General features: G+C 39.6%; 1 protein-coding gene across 9 annotated transcripts in view; it reads right to left on the reverse strand.

The window, feature by feature from the left end:
• Positions 1-15,872, reverse strand: part of TAF4B (TATA-box binding protein associated factor 4b) — a 141,367-nt gene extending 125,495 nt beyond the window's left edge. For 7 of the 9 annotated variants that reach the window (XR_014251500.1, XR_014251501.1, XR_014251502.1 and 4 more), the window contains exons 1-3: positions 15,040-15,872; positions 3,777-3,922; positions 2,167-2,274 (exon numbers count right to left, since the gene is read on the reverse strand). Coding sequence is in view for 5 of the 9 variants with exons in the window: in XM_082416039.1 (XP_082272165.1) it covers positions 2,167-2,274; positions 3,777-3,922; positions 15,040-15,382 (597 nt within the window). In the remaining 4 variants the exon portion in view is untranslated. The remainder of the gene's footprint in view (positions 1-2,166; positions 2,275-3,776; positions 3,923-15,039) is intronic. The other 2 variants (XM_082416036.1, XM_082416037.1) reach the window with 2 other exon arrangements.
• Positions 15,873-18,602: the final 2,730 nt, after the last annotated feature.

The following is an 18,602-nucleotide window of genomic DNA, read 5'->3' on the forward strand; positions in this document are numbered from 1 at the left end:
TTTCATACACCTTCCTGTGGTGTTATTTGGTGTCCACATTTGACTGATCAAAAAAAAAAAAAATCCCATTTTAAGAAACATAATTATTTCTTACAACACATAGCGGCTATCAGCAGGCCTAAATTCATACCCTTTGGCCCAGTGATCTCCCTAGAATAACCTAAGGGCAGGGGGGCGGGGGGGGGAGGTGGAACCTAGAGTTTGAGACAATCAGCACAGAGGTCATTAAGAATAGAGTTTCCAGAGTCAGATAGAGACCTTGGTTCAAATGCCCCCTTTGCTACATATTAGCAGAAGTCATGCAAATTTCTTAACTTCTCTAAACCGATTTTCACATACATAAAATAGAGATAATACTTCCTTACAGAATAGTCACAGGATGAAATGAAATGAGATGAGGGATGTAAAGCACTTAAAAAGTGTCCAACACATTAAGTGCTCAATAAATGGTAGTCATTATTAGCAAAGAAAACAACAAAAACAAAACAACAACAACAAAAACTATGTTTAAAATCAGGTTCACTGATCACCATCTCTGTTAGAGGAAGTAATATGGTTAAGTAATTCTGAAACACCAAACACCATGTTTGATCCACAGCATGGGATTTCACATAACATGCTTCAAGAAGATGTATCTTCTATACAGCAAAGGAAGTACAACAGTGGTCCCATGACTATGGGATCCACTGATTATATCATATATGGCATGATCCAGAAGCTGCCTGCCTAGTAAAGTATTAGAACAGCGTGCAGAAAACACAGGTGAAGTGCAAACTCAGAGACAATACTCTATGAAGATGGAACTCCATCCTCCATCTTCTAAGACTTAGTGCATACTCACTGAATCAAAAAATTCTATATGGTACTATGTCCCCAACAGGACAAATATATGAAGAACCAAGGAATCAAAGAGTAGAAGGATGAACGGATCCACTTATCATTACTCCCAAAGACCCACTGGGGGATCCTGTGCTTCCCATTCCTGCCCACAGTGGGCACACTTTCACCAAAGAACATAGCAAGAGTCCCTATAAACTAGACACCATGGCTGCCTCTTGGACACTTCAGGGTCCCTGTGTCCAGGGACCAACAGGATAGAGAAGAGTCATTATCATGACAGGGGTAACTAACCTGACAACTGGAATAGGTAGGGTAGCTTTTACACAATGAAGGCCAAGAGGAGTTTATGCAGTGAATCCAGGTGATCCACTTAAGTGCCTCTTGGTATTTCCTTGCCCAATTGTGATGATAAATGGACAAGTGACACAACTCTTGCCTCAAAAGACTGGCAATTTGGACCTTGGATCCGTCAGGGATAGAAGTCTAATCACACTACCAGTTAAGACCCAGAAGAGTTGGTAGTTGAGTGTGGGAGGAATCTAGAATGGATGGTGGAGGAGGAAATGATGGTATCAGCTGCGGTAGTGGGGACTGTAGTTCATCCTACTAACCTCCTCTTCTTTGCTTCTCCAAGGAAGAAACCTATTGAAATCCAAGGAGAGCTGGTTTCCAACACATATGAGGAAGTAGATCCCAGCAATTCAAGGAGTAGACTGTGATACACCATCACAAAGAGAGATTTGTGCTATCCTAGCTGTTGGGAATGCTATTTAGACAGACGACAATTGTCAGCTCCTTCAGAGTCTGCTTCAGCTACAGAGAATTACCTGCCCATGAGCACAACTCTCCCTGGAGAGTCCACATCCAATGACTGATCACAGAGGGGAAATTATGGCTCATCCAACCATGTTGGCACACAGTGGGACAATTCTGACGGGCCACAGTTGCTCCAAAGCTCTCCATGAGGTTGGCTGAGGCTTTATTGGACCTGCATCTAGTTCAAACTCTTACTCTCCTTCCCTTCCACAGGTATCAATCCCTAATAAATATCTCACACACCAAAATTCTGTCCCAGCACCTGCTTCTAGACACTGTGACACATGAACATTAGATGCATTTGTATTAATTTAATACATTCGAATAAATCTGATATTCCAAGAATATACACCATGTTCATCTTGTGTTTCCCATACTTCCAACAATTCCCAGTTTAATAAGTGTCCTCATATATCACTGAATTGCTCTCTTCAGGAAATAGCTAACAATAAATAATAATGAAAGATGAGAAAATAACCAGTGCACACATGGCCACAAGTCACAACTTACTTGCACTGGGGAAGGCTTCGGAACAGTGGTTACCACAGTAGTTCCTATTTGTGCCAGTTGTTTAACAGGTGCCACTGCCACCTTCTTGATTAACTGTGAACTAGAATTCTTGGGGGGGAGGGGGAGATAGTACAGAGTCATCAGCATTAGTAATTTAAAATTAATCGGTACTATGGCAAACATCAAAACACTTTACCACAGCAAACTTCTTTGTTATAACTGGTTTTATAACCTCATGAATTTTATGCATATTTTCTACTATTAACCTAACTGGTCAATTGGCCAGTTGACACTCATTTCTTATTCCTGAAGAGGCAACTGATTAAACAGATAAATATCACAGTATTTCTGCATTAAAATATTGCATTTTACTCTTTGGCTCACACAGAAAACATATAGATACTTTTTTTTTTTTTGTCATTTCTATTGCTGGTATCCTTTTAGTCTTTTTTAAAAAATAACTTTAATTAAACTTCATTTTTTGTGATATAATTGACATATAACATTGTGTAAATTTAAGGTGTACAATGTGATTTGATATAATTATATATTGCAGTGTGATTCCCACCATAACATTAGCTAACATCTATGTCATATCACATAATTATCATTTTTCTTTATTGAAGTATAGTGGATGTACAGTATTATATAAGTTTCAGGTTTACAACATGTCAATTCACAATTCTTAAAGGTTATACTCCATTTATAGTTATTATAAAAGATTGTCTATATTCCCTGTGTTGTACAATATATCCTTGTAGCTGATTTATTTTATATATAGTAGTTTGTATCTCTTAATCTTCTACCTCTATCTTGACCCTCCCCCTTAGACTCTTATTTAATACACGATTTTAAACAAAAGTCTGCTAACCTATCTCCTCAACACATAGCAAACAAGAAAGGGAAGGAGCAGCTATCATTGACAGATACTGAAATAGAGAAAATGACTGGCTGAGAACCTAGAATCAAATTATGAGAGAGTGGGTTGGGGGAAACTGGCAAAGAATGATATTACCACAGAATACAAGGAAACTTTTTATTAGGATGAGCCTGCTTCATCAAGAAAATACTATACTACATTCCACATTTTCTGTTTAACCAAAGAAAGATGCCCATAAAAATATATTTTTTTAACTCTGGCACACACAGGATAAGCTTTAGTTACCTAGAAAGATGATCACGTATGTAAAATAAATCATCTTCTAACAACGCCAAGTTAATGAAATATTACAGCAGATTTCTAATTTTTTTAAAGGTAATTCCTATATGATATGGATAAAAAATACTATAAATTGTAGTGTTAATGTTTTACCACAAATTAAAATTGAAGCAGAATGGCTATTTTTTTCCCGTTTAGAGATGCACATAGCCCTTTGAACATCCCCTTGAGGACAACAAAATCTTTGAGTACGAAGATTAACTTATTAATTTTGCCAAACAACAAAACCAAACACCTAGATTAAATTAACATATTCAAAGAAAGTAGCTTAATTCAAAAAGTCGAGCAGAATCATCTCTTCTACTATTTTTACTGGCAAATACATACACATTTATATGAAGATAACTGCTGGAAAACTAAGGAGGATGAAAAAAACTTTAATGTATATTACCTGCATTGTACAGATTTTGACTGTTTGAGTATTCGTTGGTACAGCTGGCCTTGAAGTTATGTTACTTGTGGTCTCAGTTCTTGTTACAGCTTGCTGAGGAGATACCAACATCAACTGACCACTGTTACTTTTGATCAAAACTGTTCCTATAGTTAAAAGAAAACAAAATGTGAGCTAATAAATGAAGTATAATCATCACATATTGTTCTCCCACTTCTTTCAGTGCTGTAAAATGTTCTGAATAAGTGATTAGTTAGTACATACTGAATTCCATGTCTACTAATTAAGATATATAATATGGAAAAAATGTTGTCATTCAAAGCTATTTAAAATATTAAAAGTCTAAATGTATTAACAAGATACTCCTGAAGAAGGCAAAACACTTTTCCTCATGACATCAAACTATTTATAATGCTATAGTAAGACGGTTTGGTAACAGCACAAGACTACACAAACTGACCAATGGAATAGAATAGAAAACCCCCAAATAGACCCCAAATAGCCTGCAGATACATCATATCAAATTTTTCTAAAAGCACTGCAGATCAGTGAGAAAAAGAGCTACTATTCAATAAATAGGGCTTGTTCAATTAACTAATGGAAAAGATGAAAAGTTTCACACCATACACAAAAACCCAAGGGCATTAAGGATACAATGATGAAAAGGAAAAACTTTTAAACTTTTAGACAATGTAGAAAACTGTCATTCTGAACTTGGGATAGGGAAAAATTTCTTAAATACGTGAAGTTTGATACATACAACTATATTTTAAAAACTTTTGTTCAGCAAAATATATCATCAGGTAGAAAGACAAACCACAAAATTGGAGAAAATTTGGGGACTTCCCTGGTGGCGCAGTGGTTAAAAATCCACCTGCCAAGGCAGGGGACACAGGTTGGATCCCCAGTCTGGGAAGATCCCACATGCCGTGGAGCAACTAAGCCCGTGCGCCACAACTACTGAGCCCACGTGCCTAGAGCCCATGCTCTGCAACAAGAGAAGCCACCACAATGAGAAGCCCATGCACCGCGACGAAGAGTAGCCCCTGCTCGCAGCGACTAGAGAAAGCCCCTGCGCAGCAACAAACACCCAATGCAGGCAAAAATAAATAAATTTTAAAAAATAAATAAAACTAAAAAAAAAAATTGGAGAAAATTTTAGTTCACATATATTCAAAGAACAAATATCCAAAATGCAAAAAAGAAACACAGATACCAATGACAGGGAAAGGTAAATTAAGACCACAGTGAGATATCACTTTATATCTACCTAGACAGAAAAAAATTAAGAAGTCCAATGACAATATTAAGTGTTAGAGAGATGTGCAGTAACAAAAACTCTCAACATCTTTAGGCTGGTAGTGTAATTTGGTACAACTGTTTTGTTCAACTCTACATCGTTGTGCCAAACTGGTTCCCATTTGCATACCCTCTAACCCAGTATTTCTCACGTAAAGAGATAGTTGTCCATGTAAGTAGGAGGTACAAACAAGAATATTCATAGCTGGAGTTCCATTTCTGGAATGGCAGCATGAAGAGCTCAATAAAGCCACTCCCCAGCAAAACAAGCATAACTGGTGAAAATTATTTTTAAAAACAACCATTTAAAGTCTTTGGAAATGCCCTAAGGCATACAGAAAATGACTAGACAATTATTAAAGAGAATCTACTAAAACTCAGAACAGCAAGAATCTGTGGCATCTGAACCATGACCCACTCCCTCTCCCTTCTCAGTTCAGGCATTGTGGACAACACAAGGCCTCCCTCTTTCCCAAACTCCCAGTTGAGGGCTATGGTATCTTCCTGGGAGAAGCAGGCCACCAGCATTTCCCATCTCTGCCACCCCAACTTGCATACAGAAGAGAACAAATTTGAAATAAGTGCTTCCAAGAGTTTCCAGCCTTCTTGTTTCACCCATCCCTACTCAGAAAGGGAAGGCTCTACCCCAGGGATGGCTCAGAGAATACTTGGGGCCCAATCACCCTCACCCCAGTTCTTTCATGGGGTTGAGGTTCCACACTGGAAGAGAAGCAGAGAAGACCAGAGGCTACCACCCATGCCCAGTACCCCACTTCTAAAACATGGATATCACTCAGAAAGAAACATGCCACAGCCCTGGGTACTTGCTCCAAACATCTCCCAAGAGAAACTGACTTTATTTCCAACAGAGTGTGGGAAAGGTCAAGGCTAAGGTCACTCTCAAGTACAACAGAACAATTAAAAGGTTTCTGGTATCTTCATGACAGATACAAGCTAAGTCACAGGCATATCTCCAGTTTACCAGAGAGAACAAGATAAAGAAACAACTAAGAAGGGCCCTTCTGGGGTCAGAACCTCAAGCAATGACCTCAAAAACTACCCTTTGTAAAGGAGTCCACATTTAATTGAATCAGACTATGGAGGAAGTTAGGCCCTAGGGCACTGTTGAAAACAAGAGGGTAACTGGCTGGCAGTGAGTGGAGCCTAACAGCTAGGCGTGACACCAGCTGAAGCAGAAAGCTTAACAGAGAGATCAGAGAAAGAAACAGTCAAAAAGAGCCCTGCTAAAACCACTGTCATCCCAGGGTGGCTGTGCTTATGCCCAAAGCTGTACCCTGTGAGGAAAATAGACTTCACTAAAATAACACAGCCATTTAAACAAACAAACAAACAACAAGAACCCACTCAGGGGAGTAAAGACCAGTATCTAGACTTGCTATAATATATTAGTTTTGCTTAACAAAGTACAAGACATACAAAGAAAAAGAAAAGTGTGACACAGAAAAAGGCAGGCAACAGAAACCACCTATGAGGGACTAGATGTTAGATTTAACAAAGACATCAAAGTAACTGTTATAAATATGTCAAGAAACTAAAGGAAATCATGCTTAAAGAAGGAAGATATGATGATGATTATCTCAACAAATAGAGAATACCATTAGAGAAATAGATATTATAAAAAAAGGAATTCTGTAGTTAAAAAGTACAATAACTGAAATAAAAATTTCACTAGAGAGGCTTAACAGCAGACTTGAATGATCAGAAGATAAGTCAGTGAACTTGAAAATAGTTCAATAGAGATTATGCAATCCAAAGAACTGAGAGAAAAAAGAATGAAGAAAAATGAACAGAGCTTCATAGAAACGCAGGACAATGATAGGCACACCAACATAGGCATAATGTGAGTACCAGAAAGAGAGGGGGGAGGGAGGGGAAGGAGGGAGGTGGGGAGGGAGCGGGGGGAGAGAAAGAGAGAGAGAGAGATAGGAACAGAAAAAATATTCAAAGAAATAATGGCTGACAATTTCCCAAATTGGATGAAAAATAATCTAAACATCCAAGTAGCTCAACAAACTCTAAGTAAGATAAATGCAAAGAGATCCACACCAAGACACAACATGATAAAAATGTACAAAGAGAAAATCTTGAGAACACCAGGAGAAAAATGTACAAGAGTACTGCATTAGTAGGATTAACAGCTAACTTCTCATTAGAAACAATGGAGGCCAGACAGCAGGGGTATGACATATTCCACTTGCTGGGGAAAAAACAAAAAACAAAAAAAACCAACTATCAACCAACAATCAGATATTCCCTGAAAATATCTGTCAAAAAAGGAGACAAAATAAAGACATCCTAGACTGGGATTGACATATACACACTACTATATATAAAATAGATAACTAATAAGAACCTACTGTATAGCACAGGGAACTCTACTCGATACTCTGTAATGGCCTATATGGGAAAAGAATCTAAAAAAAGAGTGGATATATGTATATGTAAAACAGATTCACTTTGCTGTACACCTGAAACTAACACAACATTGTAAATCAAATATACCCCAATAAAAACTTAAAAAAAAAAAAGACATCCTCAGATAAAAAAGACATCCTCCTTAGAGGACTGAGTGCTAGCAGACAAACCAGACAGGAAATACTAAATGAAGTTCTTCAGGCTGAAAACAAGAGACTCCAGAAAGTAACTCAAATTCACATGAAAAGGGCATTGGTAAAGTTAATTATATAATTTATATGCATATTACTACTTTATCTTAATGGGTTTAAAAAACAACTATATAGAACAATATATATAATTGTATTCTTGAACCTATAACATATTAGAAATGTAACATATTTGTGAACAATAACACAAAGAAAGTGGTCAGGAGCAAAGCTGTACTGCACTAAGGAAATGACTTCAGATGGTAACTGGAATCTATAGGAACAAATGAAGGAAACTAGGAATGGTAAATAAGAAGGTAATAAAACAAATGCTACAAATATATCCTTGTGCTCCTTCTGTCAGCATCTTTAAAAGACATATAATTACATAAGGTAATAATTATAACAAGGTATTGTTGGGTTTGTAACATATCTAGATGCAATATGTAGAGCAATAATAGCACAAAAATAAAAAAGAGGGAAATGAGCTAAATAGGAAAAATGTTTCTACATCTCATTGAAACAAGTTAATATAAATGTGAAGTAAATTCTAAGATGTATATTGTAAGCCCAAGAGCAATCACTAAAAATACATATACATTCTTAAAAAATATTATAAAGGAATTAAAATGTTACACTAGAAAATATTCACTTAATGCAAAGGAAAGAGGGAACAGAGGAAGAACAAAATAGAGAAAATACATAGAAACAAAAGTAAATGGCAGGGGCTTCCCTGGTGGCACAGTGGTTGAGAATCTGCCTGCTAATGCAGGGGACACGGGTTCGAGCCCTGGTCTGGTAAGATCCCACATGCTGCGGAGCAACTAGGCCCGTGAGCCACAACTACTGAGCCTGCGCGTCTGGAGCCTGTGCTCCGCAACAAGAGAGGCCACGATAGTGAGAGGCCCGCGCACCACGATGAAGAGTGGCCCCCGCTTGCCGCAACTAGAGGAAGCCCTCGCACAGAAATGAAGACCCAACACAGCCAAAAATAAATAACTAAATAACTAAAAAAAACCAAAAAAAGTAAATGGCAGGCCTAAACCCAACTATATCAGTAACACTAAATGTGAATGGATTAAATAATCTAAAAAGGCAAAAAGTGTCAGACCCAATTATAAAATAGGATTCAACTATATGCTGCCTACAGAAGACACACTTTAGACTCAAAGACACTAAAAAGGTCAAAGTAAAAGGACAGAAAAGACATATCATCCAACAGCAACCATAAGAAAACTGGAGTGGCCATACTAATATCAGACAATAGAGTAAAACAAAATGTGTTACTGGAGATAAAGAGGGGTACTTTATAATCGATAAAACAGCCAATGGATCAGGAAGGTTTAACAATTACAAACATATATGCACCAAACAACCAAGCCCAAAATATATGAAGAAAAGTTGACATAAATGAAGAAACAAAATAGAGAATTCAACAATAATACTTGGGAGACCTCAACACTCTACTTTCAATGAAAGATAGATGTCTAGGTAGAAGATCAACTAGGAAATCAAATACTTGAACAACACTATAAACCAACCATACCTAAAACACATCAATAGTATACTCCACCCAACAACAGCATTCTTCTTAAGTGTCCGTGGAACAGTCTCAGGATAGACTACATGCTAGGATATAAAACAAGTTTAAATAAATTTAAAAGGACTGAAATCATACAATGTGTGGTCTTCAACTACAATGGAATGAAATTAGAAATCTGCAACAAAAAGAAATTAGGGGACCTCATAAATATGTAGAAATTAATTACTCCTAAGTAGCCAGTTGGTCAATTAAGAAATCACAAGGGAAACTGGACTACACTTTGATATGAATGAAAATGAAGACACAACATACCCAAATTTATGTGATGCAGCTGAAGTAGTGTCTAAGGGAAATTTATACAGCTGACCCTGAACAACGCGGGGGTTGGAGGTACTGACGCCCCACACCCCTGTTCCGTTGAAAATCTGCATGTATCTTTACAGTTGGCCCTCCATATCTGAAGTTCCACATCCACAGATTCAACTGATTGCAGCTCATGTAGTACCATAGTATGGACTTATCGAAAAAAATCTGAGTATAAGTGGACCTGTGCAGTGCAAACCTGTGTTGTTCACAGGTCGACTGTTGTTGTAAATCCCTCTATTTTAAAAGTAGGATTAGGGCTTCCCTGGTGGCACAGTGGTTAAGAATCCACCTGCCAATGCAGGGAACACGGGTTCAAGCCCTGGTCCGGGAAGATCCCACATGCCGCGGAGCAAATAAGCCCGTGCGCCACAACTACTGAGCCTGCGCTCTAGAGCCTGCGAGCCACAACTACAGAAGCCCGCGCACCTAGAGCTCATGCTCCGCAACAAAAGAAGCCACCACAATGAGAAGCCCACGCACCACAACGAAGAGTAGCCCCTGCTCGCCGCAACTAGAGAAAGCCCATGCGCAGCAATGAAGACCCAACACAGCCAAAAATAAATAAATAAATAAATAAATTTATATTTAAAAATAAAAGATCTGAGTAGATGTGGGAAGCCCTGAAAGATTTCAAGTAGGAGAGACATTATTATATTTGCATTTCAAAAAAAATAAAATAAAATTAATAAAAGAAGGATTATTTGAATTAATAACTTAACCTTCTATCTTAAGACATTGGGGAAAAAAGCAAAATAAAAACTATAGCAAGCAGACGAAAGAAAATTAATAAAGATTAGAGCAGAGGTCAATAGAATAGGGAATAGAAGAACAACTGAGAAAAATCAAAAGTTGGTTCTCTGAACAGACCAAAAAAATTGACAAATCTTTACCTAGATTAACTAAGAGAAAAGGAGAGAAGGCTCAATCTGCTAAAATCAGGAATGAAAGAGAGGATATGACCACTAATCTTACAGAAAGAAGGATTATAATAGAATACTATGGCCTATTATAAACCAATAAATTGGATAAATAATATGAAATGGGACTCGCCTGGTGGCGCAGTGGTTGAGAATCTGCCTGCCAGTGCAGGGGACACAGGTTCGAGCCCTGGTCTGGGAAGATCCCACATGCCACAGAGCAATTGGGCCCATGAGCCACAACTACTGAGCCTGCGCATCTGGAGGCTGTGCTCCACAACAAGAGAGGCCGCGATAGTGAGACGCCCGCTCACCGCAATGAAGAGTGGCCCCTGCTCGCCACAACTAGAGAAAGCCCTCGCACAGAAACGAAGACCCAACACAGCTAAAAATAAAATAAATAAATAAATTTATTTAAAAAATAAAAAAATAAAAAATAATATGAAATGGACAAATTCCTAGAAACACATAAACTACTAAAACTAACTTAAGAAAATGGGCAACCTGGGCTTCCCTGGTGGCGCAGTGGTTGAGAATCTGCCTGCCAATGCAGGGGACATGGGTTCGAGCTCTGGTCTGGGAAGATCCCACATGCCGCGGAGCGACTAGGCCCATGAGCCACAATTGCTGAGCCTGCGCATCTGGAGCCTGTGCTCCGCAACAAGAGAGGCCGCGATAGTGAGAGGCCCGCGCACCGTGATGAAGAGTGGCCCCCGCTTGCCGCAACTAGAGAAAGCCCTCGCACAGAAACGAAGACCCAACACAGCCATAAATAAAATAAATAAATAAATAAATAAAAATTAAAAAAAAAAGAAAATGGGCAACCTGAATATATCTCTAACAAACACAGATTGAATTAATAATCAAAAATAGCATCCACAAGATAAGCTCAGTTCCAGATGGCTTCACTGATGAATTCTACCAAACATCTAAGGAAAAATAAATCCTTCACAGATTCTTCTAAACAACAGAAGAGGAAACATGTGTCAATTCATTCTGTAAGGTCGGTATTACCCTGATATTAAAACCAAACAGAGACATCACAAGAAAACTAGAGACCAAAATGTCTTATGTATACCAATGCAAAAATTCTCAACAAAGTACTACCAACTGAATCCAGCAACATTTAAAAAGTGTTATACCCCGTAACCAAGTGATATTTATCTCAGTATGCAAGGTTGGTTTAAGACCCACAGCGAACACCATACTTAGTGGTGAAAGACTAAATGCTTTTCCCCTAAGATCAGGAACATTTGAGATGAAGAATGAGACAAAGATGCCTACAATCACTACCACTTTTATTTAACATTATACTGAGAGTCCTAACCAGGGCAATTAAGCAAGAAAATAAAATAAAAGGCATCCAGAATAGAAAGTAAAACTATCTATTCACATATATTATGATCTTCTATATAAAAATCGAAACAAATCCACAAAAAAAGCCATTAAAATTAATAAACGAGTTCAGCTAGGAAGAAGGATACAAGATCAATTAAAAAAAACAACAACTGTATTTCTATACATTTCCAATGACTAACTATAAATGGAATTAAGGGAAAAAAATTCCATTTACAATAGCATCAAAAATAATATACTTTAGGAATAAATTTAACAAAATAAGTGCAAAAGCAATACTCTGGAAACTACAAACTTGCTGAAAGAAATTAAACATCTAAATAAATGGAAAGACATCCCATGTTTGTGGACTGAGAGACTTATACTTACTTTGCAGGACTGTTAAAGGGATCAAATGAGACAATATGAGCAAATTTATGAATTTTAAAGTTATTGGTGGTAGTTGTTATTAATGCCTTAAGGTCCACAACCTTTGAGTCTTTCTAACTCAAATATGAGTTAAAGTGACTTCACAGCCTTTGAAATCCAAACAGTGGATGGCGCATATGGTGAGCACTGAAGACAACTGCCTCTCATTTCATGACGTCCACGAGCACTGTTACAACTGTGGAGCAGATGATCACATAATATTCCTTTGATAAAGCTAGGGTGGAAACAAGAACCACGAAGATTATCCAGGAACTAATTCAGGAATTTGAGAAATGCAAAACCTATACCACGTCTCAGCATGAAGGAGTTGATGAAAAAGGACCCAAACCATTTCACAAGCAACTTTCACAAACTTCTGTACAGTAAGACTGAGAAGCAGAATTTATGAAGCACAGTCTATGACATAAAAGAAGCAATCCACTCTGAAATACATGATAGAAGAGACACAGAATACCAAAACCGGAAAGAGCCACAGTCTGGTCTAAATCCCACAAATTCATAAAAAAGAAGACTGAAGAGATTACCAAAAATATTCAACAGAATAATCTTCAGGGCTTTGCTACAGTTTCTTTCATTTCCTCACAATGCCCCCCTTTTTGTTTCCAGCTCCTGCTCCCTAGAAAAACCTGTGGTGCATATGCATATTTTTTAAAAACTAGTTCTGTTCACAGAGGAAATTCTGAAGTAAAGAGAAATCAAATACTTAAAGTATTCATTACCTTGGGAAAATGAGAGCTGACTCCTATGTAATTTAAGCATCCTTGAGTAATCCTCTGCTAATCCTCAGTATATAAAAGAAGTAGAACAAGACCTTTTTAAAACGTTATTTTAATCAGTGTTTCTATGTCATTCCTCAAGTATTGGTTATCTTATTGTGCATCTGTGAGAGCACAAATATGAGTATGTTCTTCTGCCACCCCTCAGCAGAAATTCCAAAAGCTGCTCTTCAAGGTACCTTCTCACCTCCTCTCTAAATAACAACTCCTAAAGGCAACTTATCTCCTCTCTTTTGTGGGAGTTTATCCATGGTCGACAGCATAACAAGTTTTAGTGTAGTGCATACTTAGGCTGTGGTCCTGGTTTGCTGCTGTTTTGCTCTAGCAAGTTTCAGTTTTGGTTTCTCTGTGTAATAAAAAGATCAGGCTCTAAAATTCTATAAATCGCCTTTTAACATTGCTACGCAAGGAGGCATATTGTACACACACCAAGTGGTAAGCACAGTGTTTCGGAAAGAGTAGAGTTAAACAGACCTGAATTCAAATTCCCTCTGACATCTATGACTTGTCTGGCATTGGGCAAATTCTTTACCCTCAGAGACCTTTTTCCTTATTTGCTATCTATCTATTATGACCAGCAAACAAAAGAATATAAATAATGGATAAAAAGTGCCCAGCAATATAATGTTGTATGTCAACTGTAGGTCAATTTTTTTAAAAAGTGCTTAGCACAGTACGCCCTCAATAAGTGACCCGTTCCCACTTACCAGCAAGTTTCCACTCCTGAAAGTTCTTCTCTCTTAATACTTTTTTGATTGTTTCTAGACAAACTTCACTGACTAGATAGGAATTTTGTTTTTAACAAATTAGGAGTAATTTCATTCAAACACATTCATAGCTACTTTATAAGAGTGCATGTAGGATGACAATTTAGAACCAGCATAAAATGTATCCAGTGGTGCACACAGCCTTAAGTGTATGTACGTCGTGTACCATACAAAACTAAAACACAGCTACAACAGAACATTAGCTACAAAAGAGGCGCTCTCATTTTGCTAGGGGAAACTGACATCACGTGAACCAAATGCTTCCACTTCTTTACCACCTTTGGGGGTCAGAGTTCCCACTGCTGCTCAGCAAAATACATAGAAAACAATCAAATTATGAATAGAGTTTTTTCCCAAAGAAGATAACATGTGCTTTTTTTCCCCACTGAAATTCCAAGTGACTTTCATTTGAGGAAAGAAAACAAGGTAGAACACTCAAACACCATTCTGCATATTTACAATATGCAAATGATCACAAAGCAAAACCTTTGTCTCAGTCATAAAAAACAGCCCCACAGAGTAAACTCTAGTACATAAAGTAGTCACAGGCTCATTAACGGTAGCATTCACACAATGCTTCACAAATAACCACCCCTTGGCTCTGACCTGTCAACTCCGGCATTTGCTCCCTGTGAGAGGGATCCTTCTAACTCAAAGTTACTTACAATCATCACCCATCTGAAAATTGTGCGGGAAGCAATATTATTCATTTCTAAGCAGTAAACTTACTTAGGCTTGTTTAAATTTAAAATTCACTTTCGGTCTTAACACACAAGAGGCTTTTAAAAACACTTTTTTTTTTTAACATAGTAATCTAAGCGTGTGGATATAAAAATTGATCCTTTCTCCATATGAAAACAAACTTTAGCGATACTCTTTATCTTCCCGCACCTAAGAGCCAGTGCCTCAAAGGCCCTCCTGAATATGCTGCTCCAGCTTTTCCTGTGTCACGTAAGGGAAAAGATGCTCTCTTTAAATAGAAAAAGAAAAACTATGCAGTAAGGACTCAAAGAGGCTATCTTGATTGCAACGCCAAATCACTGCCCCGCAAAGTCAAGATTATGAAAGGTTCTCCTGGCTGAGTTGTTTAGAACTCCCAGCGAGAAGGCGCAATCCCGGGCTGCGACGTTTCCCGTGTCACCGCTGGCTGGCCCGAGGGATAAGCCGGAAAAGGTGAGCGACATACCTGGAGGAAGCTGCAAATTAGCAGGCAACTGGATTGTTGTGGTGTTGGGGGCTTTCACAGCGACAATCTGAGGAGCTGGCAGACGAGGGCCGCTGCTGAGTTTAGGAAGAGCACTGACAGGAGCCACTTTTGTCACCAGGGTCCCCACGGGGGACCGCAGCGGCTGGGACGCCGTGGACTCCACGCAGACACTGACAGGAGCCTTAGTCACGGCGCCCAAGGCCACCGGAGTGCTCTCCACCCGGACGGGCAGAGCCGCGGCGGGGGCCATGGTCACGGTCCCGGAGGCGCCCACACCGGCGGGGGGAGCGGCGCCGGCCGGTTCTGTGAGGCCCGCGGGCATCCCCAGGTGGATCAGCGGCAGCTGAGGCGCCGCCGTTCCGGGAGCACAGGCGAGGGGACGCTTGACAAGCGGCAGCCGACTCCAGTGCAGTTCCGGCTCCACAGCATCGCTAGGGAGAGGCGCCGGGGCCGCCACACGAGTCAGTGACCGGCGCCGGCTGGACAGCGGGACCCCGGCGTCCCGGACCTTCCTCCAGTCCGCGCGGCCCCGCCGGCAGCCACACCTGCTCGGCCGCTCGCCGCTTCCTCAGCGGCGCTCACACGTGCGCCGGATCAACCCGGCCCCTCAGCCTCGGGACCAGATACAGCGGAGCCCGGCTGCGCGGCTCCCGGAAGGGCGTCACTTCGGCTCCCACCTTCCACCAAAACTCTGCGCGGCGGATTCCCCCGCCAGAAATTTCAAAACTACAAACCCAGAGCGGCCCAAAGCCCCCTACGCGCGCTCCGCACAGCCCCTCCGCGCAGCCACGCCAGCCATGTTTATATAGCCACGCGGAGACCTCGCGCACGCGCACCAGCCGCCGCCGCTGCACCGGGCTTCCCCCAGACTCCGGCCGCGTGATTGGCCACAGACTGGAATCGCGCTCGTGACGTCAGTAGGGACGGCTCCAGAGGGCCTTAGAATCCGCCTCTGAATCCTGAAGAAGGAGGGGCGAGTTGCCAAAAATCTACCACGTGGGGAGGCCAGACAGTACTTGGAAAACTGCGGCATCCGCGTTCTGCTCTCTCCTTGGTATCCCCAGTTGCGTGTTTCTTGAAGAGCCCGGACTATACTTTCCACAGGCTTCTACTTTTTAAGGAAACAGTGTGGAGGACCGATTTCAGAGAACGGTAACAAAGTAAGAACTCAATCACGCTTCCTCACTGTTTTTCTGCGGGCTTGGCTGTATAGCGTCGTTAGAATGAGCATTGCATTTGACACTGTGAAAAAAAAACTTCCATTTCTTTCTTTTAAATGTTTAAGCATGGCGTATAATTTTACAGTCCGTAAAATGTGCCTATTTTCGAATAATTAATTTAGGGTTGAGCTGCCCCAGGGGAAAATCTCTTCCTTCCTCGGCGTTGCTGTAGATGTCTCTGTCACCTTTGAGCTTATTTAAGTTGTTTACGTGTCTGTCTGCTTGAAAACTGGGACAGTGTCTTTTGATTCCTACATCCTCAGATTCTAGGGCTTAGATTTTAAGTGCAATGCTAGATATTCTTTTAATAAGTGAAAAGAGTGTGGCAAATGAATCAATAATACAAGTCAAATATGGGAAAACATGCCCCTTAGAGATCTAATCAGAGAGGATGCCTTGATTTCAGGCTGTTGTCCTAATATTATATATTTGTAGGAACCGACACTATACTGAATGAGATAGATTATGCAGGTAGGCAGGCAACGTGACGTTTACAGCTTCTAGGTCTCTCCCTGCCTGTCTGTTCCAGCGGACAGGATCTCCTCACAGTCCTCACACGTCACTGCGTTTGCCATCTCCCACATCTCAGCCAGTCCAAATCAAGAACCCATCTCATGACCCAAATCAATCGCAACATTCCCCATTTTATGAAGACTTACTTGATCACTTACCTGACAGAAAACCCCTCCACGTGAAGTTGAAGAGAGGAAAACTAAATTTATTGAGCACCTTTTGCGTGCTGGTCTTAGGAGCTACCTTTCTTTCTCCTTCTTCCTTCCTTTCTTTTTTTCTTTCTTTCTTTCTCTCTCTTTCTTTCTCTCCCTCCCTCTCTTTCTTTCTTTACCACCTCATTTTACTGACTTAAAAACTGTAAAAGTAATTTATCCATGAAGCTGGGAATCTAACCAGTCTGTGTGAAGCCAAAGTACATCTCTTTCTACTACTCCACAAATATCTGATTCATCTTATATCCTCCATTGCCACTGGCAAAATGCCTTGCACAGAAAAGGTATTTAATAAATACTTGCTAAGTGAATGAATTAAATGGAGCCACGCAACATTTTCAGCGAAGCAAAACCATCTAGTGGGTTTGAATCTTAGACCTGCTCTTTACTAGATGGGCAAATTGTTGAGCCTTGGTTTTTCTCTCTCCGTGTAGTATAGTTCAGTGAATGCTAGAGGAAGGAAGGCTCAGAAGTTTGCTCTGAGAACTACCCTTTTCTAAACTTCCATTAAACCCCACCTCCAACTCACATACTTTATTTAGGTATGTAAATAACCTCTATCAAGTTACTAAGAGGCTTGACTTGAGGAAGTATACTTTCTCTTTAAGGTGACCTTGAACATTTTTCTCTTATGTTTGCTTTATAATTTGCCTTGCTAATGGGAACTTTAATTTTCTAGTTGAAAAAAATATACTCCTCCTTACCCAGCACTTGTCCTGATATTTGGAGTTTAGCAATAATTATGTTTATTACATTTCCTTCCTATAGAAACTTATAATAATAAAATAGGATACATAGGAAGGCAAAATGCGTTCTGTCTCTATGTAAGAAAAGAAAAAATGTAGGGGGAAGATTATATCTTGATTTTATTAGATTTATCTGTTAAAATATTTGTAAAATTAAAGATGTTGAAAAATACTTATTCATTTACCTTCTGTCTTAGTCCAGAGTACTAATCCCATTCATGAGGGTTCCACTGTCATGATTTAACACCTCCCAAAAGCCCCACCTACTAATACCATCACCTTTGGGAATTAGGATTTCAAAATACGAATTTTGGGGAGACACAAACATTCAGATTACAGCTCCTTCTAAATGAGGGACTAAGTCATTAATTGTCCAAATATTCTGCTTATCAACTCAGGTAATAAAACAAAACTGAACAAATAAAAAATTTATGTTCTGAATATTTTACTATTTTACATACAAACACACACAAACATAATTTAACTAGGGTACAGTTATCGAGTGGACAATGTAAGTTACTCTTATTGTCCATTTGATTTTCCAAGTACATACAGTCTCTTCACAAAATGAATAAAAGTTTACTACTCTAGAATTTAAGTAGGAAGCCTTCTTTATCAGTGAAATGAGACCAGCTGAAAAATCTGCCGGAGAAAACATAACTGTTTGACTAAGATGGCTATGGCCTCAGCTTCAAAGCGAGCCAGGAACAACTGTGTGCCTTCAAGTTCTATACCTTGAACCTAGTCCAGTATCTATGTTTTGCATCAGAGCATTTAAATACTTTCTGCAACAGAACACCACTCTGTCATTCCTTTCCTCTTAAAGGAATGTGACTCAAACTTTTTTTGGC

The sequence above is a fragment of the Balaenoptera physalus genome, assembly GCF_965194825.1.
Source record: "Balaenoptera physalus genome assembly, chromosome: 12".
Classification (NCBI taxonomy): Eukaryota; Metazoa; Chordata; class Mammalia; order Artiodactyla; family Balaenopteridae; genus Balaenoptera; species Balaenoptera physalus.